Below are 27,335 nucleotides of genomic sequence, written 5' to 3'. Positions count from 1 at the left end.
TTACAATAGATATATTAATATATATGTTTTACAATAATGTAATAATAATAATAATGATAATAATAATAATAATAATAATAATAATAATAATAATAATAATAATAATAATAATGTATTGCATTGTTTTACTCAGGCACATTCTCGGACACCCTCGCGACCAAATTTGTTTCCCAGAATTCCGTACGGCCGCCCTTTTCCGCCATCTTTACTGCTGTATTCAGCAGGTAAGTTTTCCCACTGGTTATAAAATAGTATTTTGGGTTAATTTCGGATTTAATTTAAGCACAATATTGATTTCAAACTTTAGTTAAAACTCCACTTTTTATAGGTTGGTGTTTTTTATGTGTTTTCGAGAAAAGATGGTGGGGATTTCTTCTTGATAGAGTGAGCGCTTAGATTGAGCTCCGTGCAGGCAGATTTCTGAGTGGCTCATAATGTAGTTAGAAAAGATAACAACCAATAATACAATATTGATTTAAAGGAAATAAAAATGAGTTTAATTTGACTTTTTATTTACATTTTTTTGCTTAAATATACCTTTTAAATGAAGTGAATAAGAGTTCGTTAGCAAACGCGGCATTATGTAGCAGTGTAGTTCAATGTGTGTTTACTGAGTCTGATTATGACAACTGGCTTTTAAACAAACTATAAAACCCTTTAACTCTCTTATTTTCTTATTTTTTTTTAGATTTCCTCCCCTGGGTACCGGATTTACCATTCATAATGCCTGGAAGGTGATTTGCTCTTTTATCTGTCTTCTGTGTGTGTGTGTGTATGTGACACACACACACACACACACATGCATTTTATATGTATATGTATGTGTGTGTATGTATGTATGTTTGTGTGTGTGTGTGTGTGTGTGTGTATGTATATGTACATAGGGAGTGAGGTGTCTACACTACATTACCAAAAGTTTTGGGTCACCTGATCCTTCCTGCTAAGTTGGAGGCACTCAATTGTACAGGACATCTTTAGATGCGCTGTAATAAAAATTTTGCATTCACTTGAACTTGGAAATCCATCCTGTTCCAGCATGGCAATGCCCCTGTGTGCAAAATGAGCTTACATGCTTTGAAGAGGAAGATCTTGAGTGGCCTTCTATAGAGCTCTGATCTCATCCCTACTGAACACATCTGGAATGAATGTGAACGCTGACTGCACCCCAGGTCTCTTCACCTACATCAGTACCCGCCTTTTATAATACCCTTGTGGCTGATGAACACAAATGTAAAAAAAAAACTAGTGGAACGTCTTCCCAGAGGTGTGGTGGGAATTATAAGAGCAAATAGGGCTAAATGTGGAATGCGATGCTCAAAAATCACATACCGTACCCATGAGCAGGTGATCCAAAACTTTTGGCAGTAGTGTATATATGGATGGATATAGATATGTACAGCTATACACAGGTGCACCTTAATAAATTAGAATGCTGTGGGAAAAGCTAATATTTCAGTAATTCATCTCAAATTGTGAAACTCGTGTATTTAATAAATTCAATGCGTGCATCAGTGAGCCTCGGACGCCTAAACTTCCAAGCTTTACGATCTCTTTCAGCTTTATGATCTTTAATACTGAACTTGGGTTGAAAACTTTAGCTAGGTTTAGGCTGTAGATGTTCGTTAATGTTTTCTTCCGTTTGTAAATTATTATATATTTTTTCTTTTTTGCCCATTCATACTGGTTTCCCTGATCACTACACAATGTTATAGCTAATGTCTTGTGTGTTTTTGTCCATTTTTCCGACTTGTTCTAGGTTGTGGTGCAAGGCCATCTTTGCTGGTTATAAGCGCGGCTTGAGAAACCAGCGCGAACATACAGCCCTTCTCAAAGTAGAGGGTGTCTACACTCGTAATGAGGTTGATTTTTACTTGGGAAAGAGGTGTGCCTATGTCTACAAGGCAAAAAAGTAAGTGCATTTGTCTCACCCCTTAAAGTCTTTCACTGTGAAACAATGGATGTCTGTCAAAACATAGTGGATCAAAATCATGGTGACCTCAGACGACAATTTTGCAGTTCAGTCTTTTTATTTTTTATTTTTTTTGTGTATACAGATCTTTTTCTGATAAATCATCTTAAGCAGGGGCTTTTTAACTCTTCAGGCAGAGGCCCAGTTAACTGTAAAAGAAATGCATTGGGGGTTTGTTTTTAATTGAGGTTTCGATTGCATCCAATCACAAAGGTGAACACCTAAACACGTAATATGCGAAATTGTTTTTTTTGTGGGGTCATGTCCGTATTCGAGTTGCATTGCTACAATCCGCTTTAGGTGGTTGCTGTGGAAACTATCGATCCATGTTCTGTTGCAGGAAGGAAACTTGAGCATGTTTGCTATTTCCATGGGGCTGGTGATTTATTTGTTTGGCAGTCAAATCGGTCATCACTGAATCACTACAATGAGTTTAATCCAATAAAAACAACGATCCTTTTAATGTCCCCAATACAGGATGGTTGAAGTTTGGCTGAGAGCACTGAAATCTGATATGGTTGTTCACACAGCTCGTGATGCAGCAGAGCCGGATTTTATGCTCTGCTGCAATGCAAATAGATAAATGGTCAATGTTATTGTTTGCATGAATTTCAAATCCTTTTGTTTCTTCTAACATGCGTTCCTATCGTGCTTTGTCCTTAGGACTACCATCACCCCAGGTGGGAAGCCCAATAAGACACGTGTTATCTGGGGGAAAGTGACACGCGCTCACGGTAACAGTGGAATGGTGCGTGCTAAGTTTACAGCCAACCTGCCACCCAAAGCGATCGGCCACAGAATACGGGTGGTAAGTAGTAACGTGTGTGTGATTTTTTATTTTATTTTATTATTATTTTTTTTTTTTTATATATATATATATATATATATATATATATATTTCTTTTCATCCCCACAAAGTAAACCAAAACTGAAAGCATCTTTAAATGCCCTGTAAAATAACTCCAATAGCTGAAAGCCCTTGTGCCATTTAGCAAAAAGCATTGAGACCCTGATCTATCATTTTGTGTTGCTCAGAAATTACACTAGTGATACAAATGCGTGTGTATGCGTGTGTATGTGCGTGCGTGTGTGTGTGTGTGTGTGTGTATATATATACATACACACACACACACACACACACACACACACACACAGTGGAACCTCGAAGATTGCGAGGTTTAGGGACCAAGACCGAATTTCCGAGACCTTTTGATACGCCCCTTCCAACCCAGTAAAAACCCAAAGAACACTATACGAAATCGATTTAAATGAGTAAATAACACTATTTTACTCCATTACACTTAATTATTAGACTATTTTAACAATACTTTAATAATTTATTTGTCATACTGTACTGTATGTTTTATAGTTTAAATGAATAATACATAATAAAAAGTTTTAAAGCATTTTTTAGACAATTTTAATGATAAACCTTGATTAGAAATGTTAAAAGTAGCGTTTTGAGCAGCTCGCGGTTGCTCACGAGCCGATCTGAATGAGTCGCCGGTAGGAATGAAAGTCGCGAGCATGCGAGGTCGCGAGCGCTGAGGCCGCGAGCTCCAAGGTTCCACTGTATATATATGTATGTATGTGTGTGTGTATATATATAAGGGGGGGGGGTTTAGTTTGAGGCTAATGGGTTTTAGACTTTGGGGTTTTTATCTTATCCAAGTCACACGAGTCTACTGAAAGCTTCAAACTTGTCAAATAATTACAGTTGAAATCAGGTGTGGCTGTTTTTATTGGAATGAAAACCTGCACCCACACTGATACTTTACAGCTAATATTGGACAATCCATTACATTTGTCGGTAGGTTTGGTCTGGTTTTATCGCACCAATCTAAAATTTACCAGAATGCCTGGGGATTGTGCTGTTGTTTTATGTGTCCACCTAAAGACTTTCTGGGTGTTTTTTGTTTTGTGTGGGGTTTGTTTTTTTGTGTAGTAAAGTCCAGGGACAGTTCACTAATGAGTTGTCTGTCATACATGTTACTTTAAATTTGTTGCAAAAATGAAAATAAAAAAAACCACCAGTAAAGAGTTTAAGAGCCAGGTATTTGCTGGGTTTTTCTACTCGTTTCCACTGTGAGAACTGTTTATATAGATGTGTGTAAACAAGTCGGCGGTGCTGGCGATCAATATAGTTTGCAGCACATGATGACGCAGCTATGGGAAGTTATAAAATAAATATCCCATCGATCTCACGGAGCATGACTTAACCCTATTAAGGAAACCCATTGGTCGGTCTAAGGGCGGGCTTTGTCAGAAACAAACAACAAAAAAGTTTAAAAAAGCATGTCGTACGATACATCTGTTTTTGCCAGTTATAAAGTCCAACTTGACCATGATGGTTGTCAAGCCAACTCGGGTCAGATTTCTGCAGACTCGCCTCGGGCCATACATGTTTAATGTGAGGGTTATTTATCTATTACTTTTCTAGTCTTGCTTACAAAGCATGGGTTATTTTTGCTCTGAAAATGTGGGAACAATATTAAATGAAGGCTTCTGAAGATAACTAGGTCAGGCCTTTTCAGAATGTTATTGGGTGTTTTTTTTTTTTTTTTAACGAAAGAAAAGAAAGCAAAGTGATGCTATACAACAACTTCCCTTCAAACTTTTACCTTTTGTGACGTGCAGTTATTCTAGTGCTCCTGAGTGAACTTGTTCTTTTTTTTGTTTGTGTTTCAGATGCTGTACCCCTCACGTGTCTAATGGGCTTCCCACGATCTACTAATTATAATTATATTCAACATTGATTAAATATGATTATAATTAGTTATTGTCTCAGATTCTTTATTATCATTACAATGAATGACCAAAAAAAAGAAAGATGGCTTTGTGAAAAGTGGTCAGTGTTTTGAATTAAAATCCTAGTTTTAACAACCTGTCCTTAAACTAGGGTTTTAAATCTCAACCTCTCAATCTTCCACTTAACTTTTGATTAACCTCTCCTACCGTGGAATTGGAAAAAGACATCTGCTAAATGCCCAACAACTGAGGATTGTGCCGGGGGCACAGGATATTCACGTAAATAAATAAAAGAAAGAAATTTGTTTGTTTATATTTATATCTTATTCATACATATATTTATTGTTTATATTTATTTATAGTTATTATTGCTTATTTGTCAATTATATCATGTCACAGTTAATGAACCTGTTGTTGGGTGACCTCACGTCAGTAAGGAGAGCTGAACCCAGATTAAAATTATGGAGGACAAAAAAGGGTCTACACCCTCAGGAGCCCAATTCAGGAAAAAAAAGGGGGGAAGCATTGGGGGGGTTGCAAAAGAGAAGTGTGTTGCAGCTCATCTCATTAGAAGGTAGTGTAGGCTAATAACTGTATCACTCAGGTTATATGTTGCCTCCCATGCTTTTACTCATAGAGCATTTAGCTTGCATAATATAATTTATAGTATCTTGTTTAGTTGGGAAGGATGTGCTACAAGGTAGAGCAACAATAGCTGTAGATGGAAATGTGTTGACTAGTGAGGAGTGTGTTGAGAAGATGGAGGAGTATTCTGAGCAGCTGATGAATGGGGGAAATTAGATTAGTAAGGAGGAAGTGAGTCAGGACTGACGGGAGTCTCCATGGACTGATGTTTGCAGATGATATTTGTGGTGAGAGTAGGGAGCAGGTTGAGAAGAGCCTGGAGAGGTGGAGGTACATGCTGGAGAGAAGGGGCATTAAAGTCAGGAGTAAGACGGAGTACATTAGATTAGATTCAACTTTGTCATTACACATGTACAAGTACAAGGCAATGAAATGCAGTTACATGTGTGTGAATGAGAGGGAGGGCAGTGGAGGGGTGCGGTTGCAGAGAGGAGAAGGTGGAGGAGTTCAGGTACCTGGGGTCAACAGTGTAAAATAATGGAGAGTGTGTTAGAGAAGTGAAGAAAAGAGTGCAGGCAGGGTGGAGTGGGTGGAGAAGAGTGATAGCAGGAGTGATTTGTGATAGAAGAGTGTCTGCGAGAGGGAAAGGGAAAGTTTATAGGACTGTGGTGAGACCTGTGTTGTATGGTTTAGAGACAGTGACATTGAGTAAAAGACAGGAGGTGGAGCTGGAAGTAGCAGAGCTGAAGATGTTGGTTTTCATTAGGAACGACGACGGACACGATTAGAAACAAGTTTATTAGAGGAACAGCGCATGTAGTATGTTTTGGAGACATGGTGAGGGAGGTGATATTGAGATGGTTTGGACATGTGCAGAGGAGGGACATGGGGTATATCGGTAAAATCAAGACCAACACACTTGCACCACCTGAAACAAAAGAATGGATGTTTGAATCCACGTGCACCATGAAATGTTTTGACACAAAGGTTAGTAAATACTTTGTTTTATCACTAGAAGTGCTTCCATTTACACTTTCACTTGAGCAAAAGTACAAAAGGTTTTGCTTGATGATGTATTTAAGCTTTCAAGTAATATGATGTACTATGGCTATGAATCTATTATTATATTTTTATAACAAGACTTTTGCTTAATCAACTCGGTATGATAATTTATGAGCCAAAAACCTTCTCAAAATAAATCCTGCAGATGAGATCACGGGAGTTGTGGCGAGTCAGGAATTTCTTCAATCATTTATTCCTCTCAAAATTTATTGTTCTCTTTGCTAGTGAACAGACACTAACCTCTCTTTAGTAATCTTTTATTAAAATAATCCCCCCCCCCCCCCCCCTCTCTCTCTCTCTCTCTCTCTCAGCTAGAGCACAAATATATATTACACTGTATATACATCTTTCGGCTGCTTCCATTAGGGGGCGCCACAGCGGATCATCCGTCTACATTGTACTGTCCTCTACATCTGCCTTTTTAAAACTACCGTCATGTCTTCCTTCACCACATCTATAAACCTTCTCCATGGCCTTCCTATTTTCCTCCTTTTTGGTGGCTCCATCCCCAGTAGTCTCCTACTGAGATATAACGTTCACTAGGTTTGAGAGTGATTCCAGCAGTGAAGATGTCCTCCTGAGCATGTTTTCTGTTTGGTCATGCTTGAAGAAACCAAGTTTTTTTGCAGTTGTGACTGGTTTTTGCATAGATCACCTGCTGACGTGCCAGGTTTCCCTGCAGCTATGAACATTGCAGTTTATATTTCAAGCCAGATTTCGGGTTTAGTCAAATGCAAATTTAATAGGCGTAGGCAATAATCATAAACCCCTTGTAATGCTGCTGATTTATTTATTTTTTCACAAGTTTTAATGCAGAAAAAATGGACGTCGATGATGAACAGGAGGCGCAGTTGGACATATATTACTATACACACTGTACCGTGTCAATAAACGGAATTAAGTCCATCTTCCTCTTTTCCAACCCCAATATGTGAAATGTTTAACGTGGAAAAAAACCCACCGTGACCGATTATAAAGATTATTGACAGAAAAAGACTGACTGTAAAAGGATGATGTTTTGTGTAACACAATCTTATCCTGTTTACCGACCTTCTTCGGCTTCGCGTTAATTCCTGATTTCAGTGCAATAAGGGTATTGTAGTTTTTAGAGCGAGCTACACGCGGAGAATAAAGCAAACGCAAACTACATTTCCCAGCATGCTCCATGTCCTAACAGCGCAGCCAGGACGCTATATAAGCGATTTTTTTTTTTTATATTTTGCTGTTCGAATTCTGCAGCTCGTCAAGAAGGAAGCATACAGGTAACAACTTCTCCTGAATCCCATCTTTCATCCTCTGTATCACTATAAATATGCGTTCTAGGATTGTATAGCGATTCCTTATTATAAATAACGTAGAGTGATAAATGGTCGGATGTGAAGTTGAACGGAAAACAAGCGAATAAATCGAACAGAAATAAAAGAAGCAGCTGGATGGCTGTCGATTATTATATGTGTTTGTCTTATATTATATAAGTGTTTTTCTATGGAGATATATTTATTTTGAGGCATTTGATGGTGGTCTGATTTAGACTAATGGTGGTCTGGTGATGTAGCTAAAAACAACCAGTCTCTGTGAAGATGTCGAAGGTTTAAATAATAATAATAATAAATGAATAATAATAAATGAGATAAATGCTTGCTTTGTTATTTCTCGGATTGCTGGATTAAAGATCCTGCTCATTTGGTGCTCCGGGTCAGTGATGAGTAAATAAAGAGTGCGGTCAAAGTCAAGTTCAACCATCTTTCTAGAGAACGTCACATTACAGGTGTTTACATCAGACAGCGTATAGATCAGACAGGCAGTAACGTAAGAAAAGTCATAGAATAGACAGACGGTTACATCCATACATCTATAGGTCTGTTACATCCTACAAGCTATAGATCAGACAGTAACATCAGACACATTATAGATCAGACTGTCAGTAACATCAAACAGTTTCTAGATTAGACAGTTATACCAGACAAGTTGTAGGTCAGTCACTAGCATCAGACAAGTTGTAGGTCAGTCACTAGCATCAGACAGGTCTTAGATCATATGGGCAGTTACATCAGACAGTTTATAGATCAGGCAGTCTGTTTCATCACACGACTTATAGATCCGACAATCAGTAACATAAAACAGTTTGTAGATTAGTCACTAGCATCAGACAGGTCTTAAATCAGATGGGCAGTTACATTAGACAGTTAATAGATCAGACAGTCTGTTTCATCATACGACTCAAAATACTGACAATCAGTAACATAAAACAGTTTGTAGATTAGTCACTAGCATCAGACAGGTCTTAAATCAGATGGGCAGTTACATTAGACAGTTAATAGATCAGACAGTCTGTTTCATCATACGACTCAAAATACTGACAATCAGTAACATAAAACAGTTTGTAGATATGTCACTAGCATCAGACAGGTCTTAGATCAGATGGGCAGTTACATCAGACAGTTTATAGATCAGACAGTCAGTTAGTTCACACAGCTTATAGATCAGACAGTCTGTTCTATCATACAACTTATAGATCCGACAATCAGTAACATAAAACATTTTATAGATCAGTCACTAGCATCAAACACTTTATAGATCAGACAGTCAGTTACATCAGACAGTTTATAGATCAAATTATCAGGTATATCAAAAAATGTATCGATCAGACAGTTACACCAAACAGCTTATAGATCAAAACAGTGCAGTCAGTCGTGGGATGCGAAAACTCATTAAGAAAGTGTTGCTTTCTTGGCCATGCGCTGGGGGAACTTCCCTTTTCAACATGTTTGTCCACTTGTCCCACATGGTGGGCTTCAGAGGATGTCATTAAACACTGTAATTCAGGATGGAGAAAACAGGACCTATTTGTGGTCTCGATTGTGTCTCAAGAATGTTAAATGACTGAGTTAAGACAAAACCCATCAGCTATGACCTGAAGATGAAATGAACCAAGACCACAATTTCGACCACCAGTCAAATTCGTGCTGCATCTCTATCCAGATGCTTTTATTATACTAGTAGTAGTAAGTTATCATGTTCCAGAACCTTGATCTTTTGTTTCTGATTGGCAGCATCATTATAATATAATAATAATAGTATTATAATAATGAGATATTTATTGTTGTGTCTGTTTTTATTTAAAACCTCGGTTATTGTTGTGTCTGTTTTCGTTTAAAACTTCAGCCTGAGAATGATGCAAGTTAGCCGCTATTTTAGAAGACAATTGTGCTCATGCAAACATGATTCTTAGCCATAAGCAGGTGTTTATTTTTTTCACTGCTTCTCGGATCAGCTGCAGGTTTTGTGATGATCTATTTTAGGCAGTTGTGATACCATAACATATTGTATTAGAGTTTGTGTTTATTATTTTATATCCATATACACAGTAAAGCATGTATTGAAACTGTTCATCTGTTTATTACACAAAAAGTGATCTGTTGGTTATGTATAGATGTTTTTCATCTTTCCATGACATTGACATGTTTTTCTGGTCTCTGATGGCTTGGATAGGTAAAAGCTTAGCGTGGAGGCCATTAAAGCGCTCCTATGGTTGCTAATAAAAGATGAAAGAACATGATTTGGGAAAGGACTGCCCGGCAGCAGGTCCTACGTACAGGGCCGTTCCCTGCAGAGAGGTTTTACCAGCAAGCGAAGTGGAGCACTTCCAGCTCACCAACGTCCAGGTCAGTGTCTATTAAATGTTTTCATGTTTGTGTCCAGGCCCAATTGTGTTGTCAGCGAGAGTGTCAGTTTCAGGGATGTGGGATGATGCTGACGCAGTGGCCCGCGGTTAGCGCTGAAGAACGTACAGCTGTTGTTTTCTTCTTTTGGACGTTGCGTCCCTCCCTCGTATTGTTGCTCGCTTTCACCAATCAGCGTTTTTTTGTCCGCGTGTCAGGCGAGGGTCTTCTGTTGCCCTTTTCTTTCTCTTTGTCTTGCACCGTCAAGCCTATCTCTCTCTCTCTCTACCTCGCTCTCTTTCTCTCTCCCCTCCGTTCAGTATTCCACCGGGGCTGTCCGGCCGGATTCTGATTGGCCGCCTGCTTTCTGCTGCGCTCGGTTGTTTACATAACCCGAGCCCGCCCTTTCTGGTAACGACTGCCAATGGCATCGCAGAGTTTCACTGATGCGTAGGGCAGCCTTGGCAACCGATAGGTCGACCCCCCCCCCTCCTTTCCGTCTCTTGCCTGAGGTGGCCGTGCAACGTGACTGTGTTTGAGAACAGGAGGAAAGAGAACAGGAGGAAAGAAAGAGTGAGGAGGGACGGAGTGGGTGTGGAAGGGAGGGGGCTTTCCTTGCAATGCAGAATACCTTTTTTTTTCCCCCAAATGTTTTCATTCAGAAAAGCCAGGGTTGCGACATGTTCCAATTTTTTTTTTTTCCTTTCTTTTTTTAGCTGCACCGTATTTGCATATTCGTCTTTTTAAGGTAACTGTTTTCTACCAAAGGCCATTTCTCAATACTTTCTTATTTTATTATAAAAAAAAAAAAAAAATTTTCACCACACTTTTACTTTTAGACTTTCTGCTACTATTGTTAGCGTTCCGGTTCCCCTTTGACAAACCAGATCATATCACAATTGAAGAGAGGGACATTTTGAAGCTTTTTACAGCTGCTGCTCATTAAAACAGCGCTGTGTATTCGCCATCTACCCTCTTCCACATAGATGAGCTCATAGACGCCTGTGATTGGTTCATTCATTTGAGTTATGTTTGCTGTGATTGACAAGCGACATAAATGTTTTCACGCTTATAGCGATTTTTAATATAAATCAATCGGGCATAACATTATGACCGGTGAAATAAATAATACTGATTTATCTCTTCATCATGGCACCTGTTAGTGGGAGGGGTTTATTAGGCTGTAAGTGAACATTATGTCATAAAATTTGATGTGTTACAAGCAGGAAAAATCAGGGACCAAATATTGATGTCTAGACGACCGGGTCAGAGCGTCTCCAAAACTGCAGCTCTTGTGGGATGTTTCTGGTCTGCAGTGGTCAGTGTTTATCAAAAGTGGTCCAAGGAAGGGACAGTGATAAACAGGGTCATGGGCCGCCAAGGCTTTGATGCACGTGAGGAGCGAAGGCTGTGGTCAGTGTGGTCCGATCCAATGGAAGAGCTTCTGTAAATCAAACTGCTGAAGAAGTTAATGTTGTTGATGCTCGATGGGTCAGGACTGTTTTGGCAGCAAAAGGGGGACCAACACAATATGGCAGGTGGTCATAATGTTATGCCTGATCAGGTGTATATGATAACAGGTGAACTCGTTTCAGGGATGTTCCATGACTTTAAAATGTAAAAAATCAACAGTGTATGATTCCTTAATAAATGTGAAATAGAAGTGGTCAGCTATGTTATTAATGGAAATAAAACACACCAGGATGTGCAGCTGTTAAAAAATGATCAAATTCCCTTTTCTTGTTGTAACAGTCCACAGGGTGTTTCCCACCACCCTGTTTTGATTCTTTTGCCACATATTTCCAGCTGTGTATTATTTCTCATTCAATATTTGTGTTTCATTTGTCAATAGGCTCTCTAAGTAGGCTGCATGTGTTTTTGTAGTAGCTGTAGTTTAAACATGCAGTGACCTGCGGTAAATCTTTATAAGAGTTGAATCATGAGAAAATTGTGTGTGTCCAGGAATGTGGTTGAGGAAGTTATGAAAGATTTAACTTCACATAAATATGAAGCTTGGTGCAGAGCAGAGGTCGACCGATTTATCGGTTTTGCTGATTAATCGGCACCGATAGAACTTCTGGAACTATCGGCTGTCTGCAAAAACCCGTACCAATTTTCTGGCTTCCTGTCTACTGTCGTTTCGAGAGCGGCCTCTAGAGGCGAATCACTGACACTACTTGCTGTTTGTTTTTTTACAAAAGAGACCGCGTGCTGCAGGGAGAGCGCTATAATATATATATTTTCTTATTCCTAATTTATTAATTTACAATTTTATTTATTAATATATTAATATTTATTTTCACGCTTATTTTCATGATTCAGAACTGTTAATTTATTTTATTATTATTCTTTTTGCAATGAATTTCACTACTATTTAACATGGTGCGTAATTTTTTTTTTATCCAGTATCTCTTTTCAAAACTATCGGTTGATTAATTGGTAAAATCCACTATCGGTCTTTCCGATGGGATTGAAGACGGTAGGGTGCACTCCTGATTTGTTCTAAAAAGTGGAATGCCAGATACTTGTAACTGTTACTATGGCAACCAATAGTAGGAACGCGTACTGACAGTCGATTGCAGGTACAAAGCACAATGTTTTTCGAGTATTTTAAGGCAGCACTGAAGTTATCCTTCACTCTAAATGAGTTTCATTTGTGGTTCAATAGCAGACTATTGGGAACCTGTGATAAATCCTAAAGCAGTTTTTGCGATTTTTCTATTCCCTCTCAAGTAGCATTTCTTGAGAAGATTCTACTCGTGGAAATTGTCCCTCCGGGTCTATTTTCTGTGGACATCCTGTCTTTGCGCAGGTGTTCTCTGATTGCTGGAATGAACTATGTTTTCTGGAAAGGAGTAGAAGTTTGCGTGTGGCTTGCGACATCTCTTGCTAGACTGAGAATCTCTTCACTGAGGGGGAACAAAGCAGTGGCTTTATGCAGCGCATGACAAATTCCAGGCAGTCTGCAGTCTCACGTCAGCGAACTCTAGGGCACACTTTATGCTTTGTCATTTTACAAGGAGTTTCTCTGTGATTTGGGTCAATCAGCCTCATGGTTTTTGAAGCAAAGTGGCCAGTCAGAGTTTGATGCAACTGTTAGATGTTCGGGTTAATGATTTTGTGACTAATGTGTGCGTGTGAGACTCATAGACATCTCCGATTTGCAAATAATGAAGGCAAGAGGACATGTTCTACCAGTTAAGTGTCAATGTAAATAATTGGAGCGTATGAGCCGAGTGTAGTCTTATTCTGACTGTGTTCCTCTTTAGTAACCAGATAATCCTGCTTGTTTTTTCTCCCACAGTGCTGTTTTATCCTCGAATTCAGTCAGGAGATGTTGATTAATGTTGAACATCAGACCATACATGCATTTTGATTGCTGGAACTATCGGCTATCAACAAAAATCGACTTCCGGGCAGCTGTCATTTACAAGATCGGCCTCTAGAGGCGAATCCCTGACGCCACGTGATGTTCGTTTTCACACGCGAGACATATTTATTTCATGTAGCACAACCGTATGTGTGCGTTTTTTTTACCATCCCTTTCCACATTTAGTCCCATTTGCTGTTATAATAACCTCCACTTTTCTGGGATGATGTTCCACTGAGTTTTTGATTGAATTTGTGGAGATTTGTGCTCTGATAGCCACAAGGGCATTAGTGTCAGGTACTGGTGTAGGGTAAGGAGACTTAGGGTGCAGTCAGCATTACAATTGGGTTCCTTCCAAGTGTTCAGTCTTTCACTCTATTTAAAGCACATCTTCATGGAGCTGGATTTTTGGCACAAGAACATTGTCATGTTGGAACAGGTTTTGGTCTCCTAGTTGAAGTGAAGGAAAAATATAATGCTACGGCATTCAGAGACATTCTGTGGTAAAAGTTTGAGGAAGAAGCACATATAGCTGAAAAAGTCAGGTGTCCATATACAATTTACTTTACAAAAAAACATTTGCATGTAACCGAATATGTTGGTATAATAAAATAAATGTGGAAGTTGAAGATTAAACTAACTGCTAAAGGGTACCACGGCCACTGTGATATGGGTAAGAGAACAAGAAACTCATGGCTTAATGATTAAGCATTACATTGGCCACCAGTATTTGTGCTGCAGGAGTTGGTGTATTTGTTAGGTACCAGGTTGGTCAGTTGCAGGTAGGGCTGGGGGATGTAGCAAAAAATCTCTTTTTTTTTTTTTTTTTTTTTTTTAATGTTTGACTTATTTACGATTTTGACGTTTTCTAATGTGTAGCTAGTCAACTTAAAACATAACTACAACAAACATGACTGAAGTAACATTCTCTCTATTAGTAATTTGAAAAACTATTTGGAATGTTGTATTTTTAGTGGGAATTCCATAAATAAAGTGGTCAACATGGTATTAATAAATTAGGGCTAAAATATTTGATCGCGATTAATCGCACAAGTAAACTCGTGATTAATCGCAACTTAATCGCACATTTTTATCTGTTCTGATTGTACCATAAAATAAAACTTTTTAAGTTATTAATACTCTAATCAACATTGCCATGGACCATTATGAATGCTTTATGCAAATGTATGTTTATTATTACTGCAAACACCTTCAACAAAGAACATAAAGAACATTGATTAAAGTAATTGTGGTGTTTTAATTTATGTAAATCATCAGGACACCGAATGAACTTTAGCTATGTTTCCACACGGACGGTTTTAATTGCCGGATATGTGTGTGTGTCATGGCAGAGTTTCATGCTTGATTTGAGACATGGCGGATGAGTAAAGCAAATGTTTAGTGACCGAGTAAAGAAAAGGACACCGTGAATGAATGTGCATTGCGTTGAAGGTTTTAATTTCACCTTCGATATTATGAAAATTTTTATAAAAATGGTCAAACAGAAATGCGCCAATCGCTCGTTAACAAAATGCATTTACACTAACTAAGGTGTTCATTTGGACAATTAAATATAAAAAAATTTTCTAAACAAGTATCTTTGCAGAAACTATTCTTAGCATGTATCCAATCAGCATTAGAAAATGATACCAATTTTTTTTTTTATCTTTTAACTTTGAGCATTCTTCCCATTCAGCTTGGTGTCTTAGTCGCAAATGCTGGAATAAAGTAGTGGTGCTGCCAATACCGGCTGCAACGGAGTTTTGGCATCTTTTGCATTTGACGAAAGTTTGTTCAACATCTGACCTCTCAAATCCGAGTCGTTTCCAAACCACAGAGGGAACGTTACTAACTTTCTTTGGCACAAGGTCATCCTGAAGTGAATAGTCATCCGTCTCCATGATGTTGGACGCTATTTCTACATTACATTGCTACATTGAATGCCCTCACGTGTGGGCAAGTAATAAGGCGGACAATATTGTCTCTTAATTATAATGCCATTGGTGCAATGACAATGTATCTGATTGCGCCAACAGTTTTAATAAAAAATTTAAACGTCTTTAAAAGTTAATTCGAATTCATTAAAAAAACAAATCGCCCAGCACTAGTTGCAGGCATGGTTCCCATTCTTCAATGGCAGTTTAACTGCTAACAACTGGTGATTTAATGATGCTATAATCCTGCTTGGCATGGTAGAGCTTGTTAGAGAAAGGGCAACTGGGTGGAACTGGACTGACTTCTAAATTGCAAGCTGTGCACTCAAATCTGAAAGATAAACTACTGGCAAATGGACCAGATTGGCATGAATTTTTTCATAAAAGTTGGAATGCATAATAGTCATTTGCCTTTTTATGGACAGCTGTTACAGCCTGCTTGTTTATGTCCTTGAATATGTGTTTTTTGCTCCTCTGTAGGATGTCACTGAGCATCAGGTGTTTGTTTTCTGTTGCTTTGTGACGTATCTTTGCTACAGTTTGGATGAAGCAGGAAGTGCTTGCCCCTGAACCGTATACACGTTTGTTGTTGTTTTTTTTTTGTTTGTTTGTTTGTTTTAGATTTTTTATGTTTTCAACTCCCATTCCAGTGTGTGATGAATTAAACATGCAGCTTGCCCAAAGCTGCGCTTCAAGAAGGACACATTTTTTAGAAGGCAGACATCTTGGTTTAGACACATTCCAACCCGGATGACAGGATAGTGGTATAGAAGTTTATTGATGGGTTATTAAACCAGACTTGCTGTGTGTGTGTGTGTGTGTGTGTGTGTGTGTGTGTGTGTGTGTGTGTGTGTGTGTGTGTGTGTGTTAAATGACAAATCATGGGTTTTTTTTTTCTTTCTGAGAAGTACTTGTGACTAAACATGCAGTTTTTCACCACGTGAGCTGTTTGCTTATGAGAACTGAAACAAGCAAAGAACCGAGTCATGCTCTTTTTTTCCCTTAACATTTTTACACTTCCTTTTTACCCATTTTGCTCTGTCAAGTTGGTATAATAATTCGTTTCTTATGCAGAAGCAAAAAAATAAATAAAATTGCTGACTCATGCCTGTGTGCGTGTGTGTGTGTCTGTCTGTGTGTATTTTAGGATGCTCTTGAAACTGCAGGCCGAGCCGAAGGCGGCTTCCCACTGGACGGAGGCAGCGTCACTCACTCTAAAGAGCTGGAGGAGGAAGAAGGCCGAAGCAAGTACCACCACAGCGTTGGTGTCCTTAAGCCCTTCCGCTCAACCTGCAAGTAAGCAAGTGTAGGCTAAGCATGGTGTGTGTTTTGTCATATATATATATATATATATATACAGTGAGGAAAATAAGTATTTGAACACCCTGCTATTTTGCAAGTTCTCCCACTTAGAAATCATGGAGGGGTCTGAAATTTTCATCGTAGATGCATGTCCACTGTGAGAGACATAATCTAAAAAAAAAAATCCAGAAATCACAATGTATGATTTTTAAACTATTTATTTGTATGATACAGCTGCAAATAAGTATTTGAACACCTGAGAAAGTCAATGTTAATATTTGGTACAGTAGCCTTTGTTTGCAATTACAGAAGTCAAACGTTTCCTGTAGTTTTTCACCAGGTTTGCACACACTGCAGGGGGGATTTTGGCCCACTCCTCCACACAGATCTTCTCTAGATCAGTCAGGTTTCTGGCCTGTCGCTGAGAAACACGGAGTTTGAGCTCCCTCCAAAGATTCTCTATTGGGTTTAGGTCTGGAGACTGGCTAGGCCATGCCAGAACCTTGATATGCTTCTTACAGAGCCACTTCTTGGTTATCCTGGCTGTGTGCTTCGGGTCATTGTCATATTGGAAGACCCAGCCTCGACCCATCTTCAATGCTCTAACTGAGGGAAGGAGGTTGTTCCCCAAAATCTCGCAATACATGGCCCCGGTCATCCTCTCCCTAATACAGTGCAGTCGCCCTGTCCCATGTGCAGAAAAACACCCCCAAAGCATGATGCTACCACCCCCATGCTTCACAGTAGGGATGGTGTTCTTGGGATGGTACTCATCATTCTTCTTCCTCCAAACACGTTTAGTGGAATTATGACCCAAAAGTTATATTTTGGTCTCATCTGACCACATGACTTTCTCCCATGACTCCTCTGGATCATTCAAATGGTCATTGGCAAACTTAAGACGTGCCTGGACATGTGCTGGTTTAAGCAGGAGAACCTTTCGTGCCATGCATGATTTCAAACCATGACGTCTTAGTGTATTACCAACAGTAACCTTGAAAACGGTGGTCCCAGCTCTTTTCAGGTCATTGACCAACTCCTCTAGTGTAGTTCTGGGCTGATTTCTCACCTTTCTTAGGATCATTGAGACCCCACGAGGTGAGTTCTTGCATGGAGCCCCAGTCTGAGGGAGATTGACAGTCATGTTTAGCTTCTTCCATTTTCTAATGATTGCTCCAAAAGTGGACCTTTTTTCACCAAGCTGCTTGGCAATTTCCCCGTAGCCCTTTCCAGCCTTGTGGAGGTGTACAATTTTGTCTCTAGTGTCTTTGGACAGCTCTTTGGTCTTGGCCATGTTAGTAGTTGGATTCTTACCGATTGTATGGGGTGGACAGGTGTCTTTATGCAGCTAACAACCTCAAACAGGTGCATCCAATTTAGGATAATAAATGTAGTGGAGGTGGACATTTTAAAGGCACACTAACAGGTCTTTGAGGGTCAGAATTCTAGCTGATAGACAGGTGTTCAAATACTTATTTGCAGCTGTATCATACAAATAAATGGTTAAAAAAAATCATATATTGTGATTTCTGGATTTTTTTTTTTTAGATTATGTCTCTCACAGTGGACATGCACCTACGATGACAATTTCAGACCCCTCCATGATTTCTAAGTGGGAGAACTTGCAAAATAGCAGGGTGTTCAAATACTTATTTTCCTCACTATATATATATATATATATATATATATATATATATATATATATATATATATATATATATATGTATGTTTAAACACACACATGTGGTGGTATCAAGAAGTTTCGAGACTTGTTTTGTAACATGCCAACACTTGCCGCTCAAGGCTGCACGCACAGTCACAGGGAGCACAGACCTTTATAAATCAATGTGCTGAAAGACATCATCCTGTGTACATCAGGAGCTGTGCAACTGGTGACCACGTGCATTACGATGTCTGCTATTTTGACCACGTGCGCACTCTGTCACCGAGCTCTCCCCTTACACGTGAGTTTCACGCCAGAAACGCATGATCTCACTTCCGCACCCACCCGACTCGCCAGATTTGGCTCATGTGGACTTCCCCCTCTTCCTAAAATTGGAAGTGGGAGCGCTGTATTGCTGTGCAAGTGGACTAGTTTGAAGGTGATGGTGTGTAAACGTAGATACATAAAGTACTTTTTTGTAAACAGAGCCAGTCTCGAATCTCTTTTAAAAACCACCTCGTATAGTGGCGTAATACCATTTCCTCTTTTTATTTTATTTTACTTGACCAAAGTGATGGAACAGATTCTCGCTTCTGATTAGTCTGAAGCTGTTGGCTAATTAACAGTAAAACAAGTCCTTTTGATTTTGCTTTACAGATACAACTAATGTGTTGTCATTTCTATAGTAACACTATAAAACACACACTAGCAGATTTATTTAACATTAATGGAAGGAATCTCAAGTGTCAGGGCTTCAAGTCTTCAGGCTGGAAGGTTTTGTGCTTTTGATTTCTTGCTTATATATATTTTTTTTATAGCCAATAATAATGTAAGTTATAGGAACTTGTGTCATAAAAGTAAAAAGGCTTAAGGAAGTTTTTCCAAGCAAACTAAAGTTCTCGATGTTTGTCTCAGGCATGAACATCCAGTGGACAACGCCGGCTTCTTCTCCTTCATGACCTTAAGCTGGCTCACGCCTCTGGCCAAAATGGCCCACAAGAAAGGCCAGCTTCTACTGGAGGACATTTGGGCTATATCGCAGTGGGAGAGCTGTGAGACCAATGGCAAACGGTCAGTATAAAACCATCTGGATCTTTCCCCCTTATACAGTAAACTAACTCATAGTCAAAGTTCGGTAGTCTTAAAACACATCAACATGAGCCTAATTGTTTTATGAGTGAAGCTCAAATCCCTAGTCTGTACTATATACTCTGGGATGACATTGTTAGATATCAGTTTTGGTGTTTCTATGGCTTGCGAAGCGTGGGTCCTGACTGGGATTTGCGGACAGGCTTTGGAAAAATCTATCGCTAAAACACTACAGTGGTGGCGAATCTATAGGAGTCGATACTAATGTGTGATTAGGGTGGTTCCATGAAGATGTGGTCGAGGCATAAACCCTATAACCTGATTCCTCATGTTGTCAGGAACATATATCCACAAGAAACCATGTCTGCTGAATTACCTCCGTAATATCCCACCTGAATAGGGCAACTCTGCTGAATGATCTCCTCTCGTTGATGAATTAGGGAGAGTGCGTCAGTGTTGGCATTCTGGGAGTCAGGCCTATAAAATGCAACCTTCTGGAATACTGTGCGCATAGAGCTGGTCCAGGGTTTAGATATTCGGCCGATTGTCTTCTCCAGTTTTTAATTTTTATTTTTTATGAGTGTCTACTTTTCTCTAAAGGATGTCTTTATGGCCAGGTTCTAACACTTGCCCATGATACACACTGAGGCCTAAAGGTCTGAGACCACTAAAGAAAATATTGCATTCGTCACTAATAGAAAACACTTGAATTTTTTTCTTGCACTTAATGGACTTTATTGGAGTTTGTGCCTTCAAGCGCATTGTAAAATCTTTGAGTGCCATCTGAACACATGCTTCGATAGAAGAAATTAGGCACGAGGAACACTTTTGTGCAAAGCAATAAACAGGGTCAATATCACACCTTTGCATATATTCAATAGGGGCCTAGAAATAGTATAAAATCCTAAGTATTAATATACAAGATTTTCAACATTTGCTTTCTTTGTTGTTGTTTAAAAATTGTCTCAGACTGTTTGACCCCAATTTTATTTCTCTTCAGAGTATCATTTTTAGGAGATCTCCAACTCTTAACTGTCCCATGTTGATTTCTGAAGCGTCCACCTATTCCTTTTGATCATGTAAGGCAGATGTAAATGTACTAAACATACAGATAAAAATTCTTTAAATAGAAGTTTGTAGTGATTGCTAAACTTGATAAAGCAGAAGCAGAATCAGGTTTATTGGCCAAGTGTGTTGACACACACACAGGGAATTTTGGTTCCAGTTGTTGTTGACTCTCAAAAGTAAAGACAACACTATAACAACACTATACACTTAGCTTATAGACAAGACAATACAGATAATATATATATATATATATATATATATATATATATATATATATATATATATATATACTATATATAGCACAACATTTTCTTAGATGAACCAAACATGTTCCAGCATGACAATGCCTCTGTGCACAAAGCCAGCTCAATGAAGATACAGTTTACATGGGTTGGGAGTGGAAGATCTCGCGTAGCCTCCTGTAGAGCCCTGACCTCAAACTTTAGGGGTGAACCCTACATCAGTACCTGCCTTTACTTGTGTCTTAATGAGCACAAATCTCCACAAGCACACTCCAAAATGTAGTGGAACATCTTGCCAGGAGTGTGACGGTCATTTTAACAGCAAATGGGGACTAAATGTGGAATGGGATGTTAAAAAATGAATCTTGTATTCAGGTGTCCATAAATTTGTTCATATAGTGTATATATTATATATATTTTTTTTCTCCCTTGTTTATTTGAGTGCATTGTGTACTGTTTACTGTCTGGATTTGTATGTGACTCATTCAATATTCGGTTCTTTGCTTGAATCGCTACAACTGAATGCGGACGGACGATCGGTGGTTTATGGCGACGGTGTGACTTTGTGTGTGTGCAGACTGGCAGGACTTTGGGAGAAGGAGCTGAACGAGCGAGGGGACCAGGCCTCTCTCCACCGTGTTGTCTGGCTGTTCTGTCGTACCCGGATGCTGTTTTCCGTCCTGTGCCTCGTGGTCACTCAGCTCGCGGGCTTCAGCGGCCCAGTAAGTAACACCATTTCAGCTCCTGCCTCTCTTTTTCTCTCTTTCCTCTCTTCCTTTTTGCTGTCTATCACTCTCTCTTTCTATATATCATTAGCTCAGAGGTTGACCGAAGCCTGCCCCTTCAGGTCAAAACGCTAAGGTGAGTGTTTTCATGGGGGCAGGGAAGGTGCATAGGATGAATAGGAACGTGTCGTAAAATTTACCCCGAGTTGTTACCATTTACCGTGTTTAAGTGTGGACGCCAAAATACAATTACGATAATGGGTCATTCACATGTAGTGCTATTTATTTAGTGCGTTTTAAAAGTGACATGACAAAACCAAAATGTGGGAATGTTTATATGATATTTTCTGGGATTACCTTGCATATTTACTAGATATTAATTGTTTTATTTTATTTTACTTTTCTTTATTTGCTTTATTTCTATTCAGGTTTTTTTCTTTTTCTTTCCAAAGCTGTCAAGTAAATGTTTTCTTCCCTGTCTGAATATGAAATTTCTTAGTTTCATCACAGGTTTTTTTCTTTGTAGGATAAAAAAAAAATAATAATAATCATCACACCTACATTGTTCCCTAATGGCCAAAAAGAGACTTTCATGCACTTGGTTTGTGTGTGTGTATATATATAATATCTATATATCTATATATATATATATATATATATATATATCTAATATATATATATATATATATATATATATATATATATATATATATATATATATATATATATATATATATATATTTAATATAAAAAGTATATTATGAATTGATATTGCATTCCTGGAAAGGTTTCCACTTGTCTTTCCCTCTAGATCTGTTTCATGTTATTAAGGAGGGCTTAATCACTTCAGGGGCAATTCCATTTTATTTTACTTCTGGGTTCTTCACAGCACTTGCTGGGGCATTGGTGAGTACATCAGATGTTTAGGACAACCCATTGTATATTTTAGGATATGCAGGTTTCCTGAGACGTCTTAAGGGAAATTTGGAACTTCGTTGGTTTTTAGGGTCAATTGTTTGGCCAAAAATAAATAAATCGACGCAGTTTTTTCCCCTTACCACAGTGCAGTCAATCACATGACTAATGGTTTCTTCTTTCGTTTTTTTACTCAACCGTCAAGATTAGTTCATCGGACAATTAAGGAAGTCTGTCTTACCCTTCCTTAAATGTTCCCAAATTGGTGCAATTCTTCCCTAGATACATCAGTGTCTTAGCTTCCTTGCCAAACTAAAGATTACTGCATTTGGGTAAGGGGACTATTGTGTCCTTGTCCTTTTTATAGTGTACCACATTTTCAATGATTTTTGTTGTACGACGCATATCGAAATTTCAGTTACCGCACCGAAACGGTGTCCAAACCCCCCAGGTAAGTGTTCTGAAGTGCCCAGAAGTGAAACAACTGAAATCATCTTTGAAGTCAGACTAACCAGAGGTCCTAGACGTCCTTGTATTGTATGGCATTGACTCGAAAGCACTAGTGTGCGCAAGGTGCCTCAGGAGGCTAGGAGGATAGGCTAACTGGCTTTACAAGGAGAGCTTCTGTCACTGTCCCTCCATGGTGACACGGCAAGTCTCTGCCTCCCTCACCCTCTGGAGGACACCAGACCCAAAAAATCTCAGACGGCCTATTAACGTATATTCAAAACACACTGGTGTCCATGTTTTCTGATCATTCTAAACAGACGATCTTGCTAAAGGAATGCTTTCCTTCCCTTTTTTCTTTTTTAGTCAGGTGACATTTTTGGGAAGATGGCAAACAGATGGAGATGGTAATGTGGGTGTGGTTGGGGTGGTATTGGGCGGGGGTTTGCTCGGGGGACAGAGGTGGCTATGGCCCCATGTGAGAGACATGTGACAGAGGCTATTCTTTAGATTCCACAGGGTGTCGGTTTTACCAGCGGAGTGAACACTGGCAGACAGAACACGTGATGACGCCCGCGAGGTAAGGGCACGTTTCCTTATGCAGGGCTGGATCAAGAGTTTATGCTCCTTTACCCTCCCCTCTTTTCCCCATCTGTTTTTTTCTCTCTCTCCATCTTTATCTCTCTTTCTCTTTCTGTCCTTATCTTTTATTTGTATTAATTTTTTGCTAATCTCTCAGCTCCACACTCTCGTATCTCTAATTTTGCCCTTACAGTACAAATTGTTTCTTGATTTGATCCAGCAGAAATGTCACTGGTTTTGGAAAATGATTTACGCTTGCAGCTGTCTAATGTGTCATTTGTAATTGAAGTGGACGCCATGTCCATCATTTAGCTGTGCACGAACGGACTGTCGATTTTAGCAAAGCAAATTTTTCCCGCCCCGAAACAGGAAATAAAACCGGACTTGTGTTCTACTGTTGAAAGTCTTATTTGGACTCATAACCTCTTATACTGCCAAGATGCCCCTGGTGCATTACGAATCCCGTTTCATTTTTCTTTGTACAGTATGTTTGACGCTTTTCTTTGAACTCGTCATCTATGGACTCCTTCAGTGACTGTAGTGGTCGTTTTTTTTTTTTTTTTTTCTTTTTTTTTTTTTTTTTTGGTAATCGTTTGTGGGAATTTTTATTTTTTTTTTTTATAATAAAGAAAAAAAAGCTGATCCACTGAGCTGAATTACGAGTAAACACGAAGACATGTATTTCCAGTACACAATTTGACAAATTACAAATGACTTTTGCGCCGATGAGAGATTGAAAGACCTTTGACCTAAACTCGTTTTTTAAATTCAGTTTATTTTCTCTGCATCTTGTATATTTTGTTTTCCTGGTATGTTTTTTTTTCTTTTCTGATTTCATGAATGTGCATCATGGATGTCAACTTTGAAACTGAAGGGTTTTTTTTGTTTTCTTTTGTTTTCTTTCTTTTTTTTTGGTTAAATAAAATCTTGCTGCTGTGATGAACCATATGCGAATGGTGGCGAATGTTCTCAGTGTGTATGATGAGGTCTCCTGAATGCTTATGTGTGTGAAATGATGAGTGATGTGTATGTGGTGTTTGTGTGATGCTCAACTGGCTGTTCTTGTCTTTTGTCTCCTATACCTATATGCTCTTTTGCTCCTAGTTTTTCTTTTTATTGAACTGATATTGATTTTCAGGTATTAAAACAAAAGTGCATCTCCGTCCTGTATCCCAGCCTGATGTGACTGTAGGTAAAAATGCCTTTGAATCCGCAAAAAAAAGGGATGTCTGTATTAACATTTTAGCTGTGCAATGTCTTTTTAATTTGTCCAGAAACTTAGCGCTATTGGTGTTTCATTGTCTCTCTTGTTCTTTTCGAAGGGGTAGAGAAAAAGGGCCACCTAAGGTAAAATAATTAGAACACAATCTTAAAATGGATGCTATTTCTTCTCAGTAGAATTTGCTACACCATCACTGACTTCTTTAAAATGATTAGAACACCATTCAGTCCATTGTTCTGAGCATCTAATGCTGTGCGATAGGATATCCAGTGCGCTTCGATACGATATCTAGTGCACTTTTTATATACGACAGCTAGGCCTAAGAAATGCGAAGCGAGGTAGGACTGTTAATGCGAGGAGGTGTGGGTGTGTGCGTGTGTGCCTTCAGTCACGCGTGCTGTGTCCTGTCGCCCCCTTGCTCGTCCTCCCTTTCTCTATAGGCCTTTGTGGTAAGGCGGTTGTTGGAGTACACTCAGAAGAGTGAGCCTGATCTGCCATACGGCCTGCTGCTGGTGCTTGGTATGCTGGGCACAGAGCTTCTGCGCTCCTGGTCACTTGCCCTCACCTGGGCACTCAACTACCGCACGGGCACGCGCCTGCGCGGCGCCATCCTCACCATGGCCTTCCACAAGATCCTGCACCTCCGCAGCCTGCGCGAGAAGTCATTTGGAGAGGTGAGTTCTTATAAATCAGGATGCAGACATACACTATAGGATAGTGGTGTAACGGTACACATGTGTATCAAATGGAATCCTCGTAACGTGGGGAACATGGTTAATACGTTCATGAGAGAACTCAGATCTTAAGTGGTGGTCCGCAAGCGTGTCTAGTCATCGCACTGGCATTTTATGCCGCCTCTTGCTGTCATCGGCAACGTTTTTACGGAACTCTTAAGAGGAGAAGATCCTGATTCCACATATCGAGAGAGTGAATAAATGAAGGATGGAAGGAATGGAGGCATTTGGTAAAGTATTATAAGTAGAACAGTTAAATAGATCATCACTTTCAAATAAAATATTAAATGTAAACTAAACTCACACACATTTATATATACATCCAAATGGGGTTTAACAAATGTCAACTATTTAATTCAAAATTTCCTTTGCTTTAATCAATTTAATGTGTCAATTCCATCGATTTCGCAAATTGATCAATATAATAATAGTGGCTTCTTCTTATTTTTTTCGGCTTCTCCCATTAGGGGTCGCCGCAGCGGATCATCCGTCTCCATACGGATGCCCTCTACATCTGCCTCTTTCAAACCAACAATATAAAAAATTCTATTACTTTAATTTAATTTATTACTTTTTTTTAATTATTATTTTTATTTCAACCAAGTAGCCAACCCCCCCCCCCCCCCCCCCAACGAACCGTTACTTAATATCCAAGATTGTGAATTTTGTGTACCGTTACACCCCCTTACATATAGACAAAAGTATTTTAACACCTGCCATTTCCAGCTGAATGTGTTTCTTCTCCGACATTAGAAGCACACAATTATATAGGATGAATTTTGGAATGCTGTAGAATAAAATTTTCCCTTCACTTAAACTAGGAGACCCAAACCTGTACCAGCATAACAATGCCCCTTTGCACAAACTAAGTTCATTGAATGGTATAATTTACACGGGTTAAAGTGGAAGATCTTGTGTCTGTTATAAATCTCTGACCTCAACCCTATTAAACACCTTTGGATTGAATTAGGGGGAGGCCTCCTCACCCTACATCAGTACCTGAATCCAATTTACACCCTTGTAGCTGAATGAGCACAAGTCTCTACGAGCACACTCCAAAATCTAGTGGAACAGCTTCCCAGAAGAGTGGAGGTTATTTTGCAAATGTGGAATGGAATGTTCAGAATGCACGAACAAATCTCAGGTGTCTACAAACTTTTGTCCATATTGTGTATAGATTTTTTTTTTCTGTACAAGGAACCAGTTTATTATGTACACATGCAGCTACACCTCTAGTTCCAGTTAGTCCTTTTAGCAGATTTGTGTACCATATAGACAAATTTGTAGGTCAGTATTTTAGGGCCAGTCAAAAACAATGCCTATAAAAGTGTGAGAATGGGGAAAAAATACACTGATCAGACATAACATTATGAAGTGAAAAACACTGATTATCTCTTCATCATGGCACCTGTTAGTGGGAGGGATTTATTAGGCAGCAAGTGAACATTTTGTCCTCAAAGTTGACGTGTTAGAAGCAGGAAAAATGGGCAAGTCTAAAGATTTGAGCGAATTTGCCGAATTTGTGATGTCTAGACGACTGGGTCTCCAAATCTGCAGCTCTTGTGGGCTGTTACTGGTCTGCAGTGGTCAGTATCTATTAAAAGTGGTCCAAGGAAGGAACAGTGGTGAACCCGTGACAGGGTCAATGGCAGCCAAGGCTCAGTGATGCATGTGGGGCGCGAAGGCTGGTCCGTGTGGTCCGATCCAACAGACGAGCTTCTGTAGCTCAAATTGCTGAAGAAGTTATTGCTGTTGATACTCGACGGGTCAGAACTGTTTTGGAAGCAAAAGGGGGACCAACACAGTCTTAGGCAGGTGGTGATAATGTTATACCTGATCAGGTGTAAGCTACAAGGTAAAGGTGGCTAATGGGCAGCAAAATTCCCAGAATTCTGCCAAATGGCATACATGTAATAAAAAACGTGGTTCTGTTATTCTACGGGGTTATTCTTATTATTTGAGATATTGATTCTGATTGGTTATTGAGATATTGATTGGATTATTGGATATTGGTCT

General features: G+C 39.2%; 2 protein-coding genes across 2 annotated transcripts in view; both read left to right on the top strand.

The window, feature by feature from the left end:
* Positions 1-133: 133 nt before the first annotated feature.
* Positions 134-4,744, top strand: rpl35a (ribosomal protein L35a). Its single transcript, XM_083553204.1, has 5 exons — positions 134-224; positions 689-734; positions 1,757-1,909; positions 2,633-2,777; positions 4,658-4,744. The coding sequence occupies exons 2-5, from the start codon at positions 724-726 to the stop codon at positions 4,679-4,681; spliced, it is 333 nt and encodes a 110-aa protein (XP_083409330.1). The 5' UTR covers positions 134-224; positions 689-723; the 3' UTR covers positions 4,682-4,744.
* A 2,727-nt stretch (positions 4,745-7,471) lies between these two features.
* Positions 7,472-27,335, top strand: part of abcc5 (ATP-binding cassette, sub-family C (CFTR/MRP), member 5) — a 38,546-nt gene continuing 18,682 nt past the window's right edge. Inside the window, exons 1-6 of the mRNA XM_083552846.1 lie at positions 7,472-7,626; positions 9,857-10,029; positions 16,478-16,626; positions 19,211-19,366; positions 21,272-21,416; positions 25,026-25,259. Coding sequence (XP_083408972.1) covers positions 9,910-10,029; positions 16,478-16,626; positions 19,211-19,366; positions 21,272-21,416; positions 25,026-25,259 — 804 coding nt within the window. The 5' untranslated portion in view covers positions 7,472-7,626; positions 9,857-9,909. The remainder of the gene's footprint in view (positions 7,627-9,856; positions 10,030-16,477; positions 16,627-19,210; positions 19,367-21,271; positions 21,417-25,025; positions 25,260-27,335) is intronic.

The sequence above is a fragment of the Silurus aristotelis genome, assembly GCF_946808225.1.
Source record: "Silurus aristotelis genome assembly, chromosome: 10".
NCBI classification, from domain to species: Eukaryota; Metazoa; Chordata; class Actinopteri; order Siluriformes; family Siluridae; genus Silurus; species Silurus aristotelis.
Note: the sequence above shows the minus strand (reverse complement) of the source record. Positions and strands in the feature narration are given on the sequence as shown.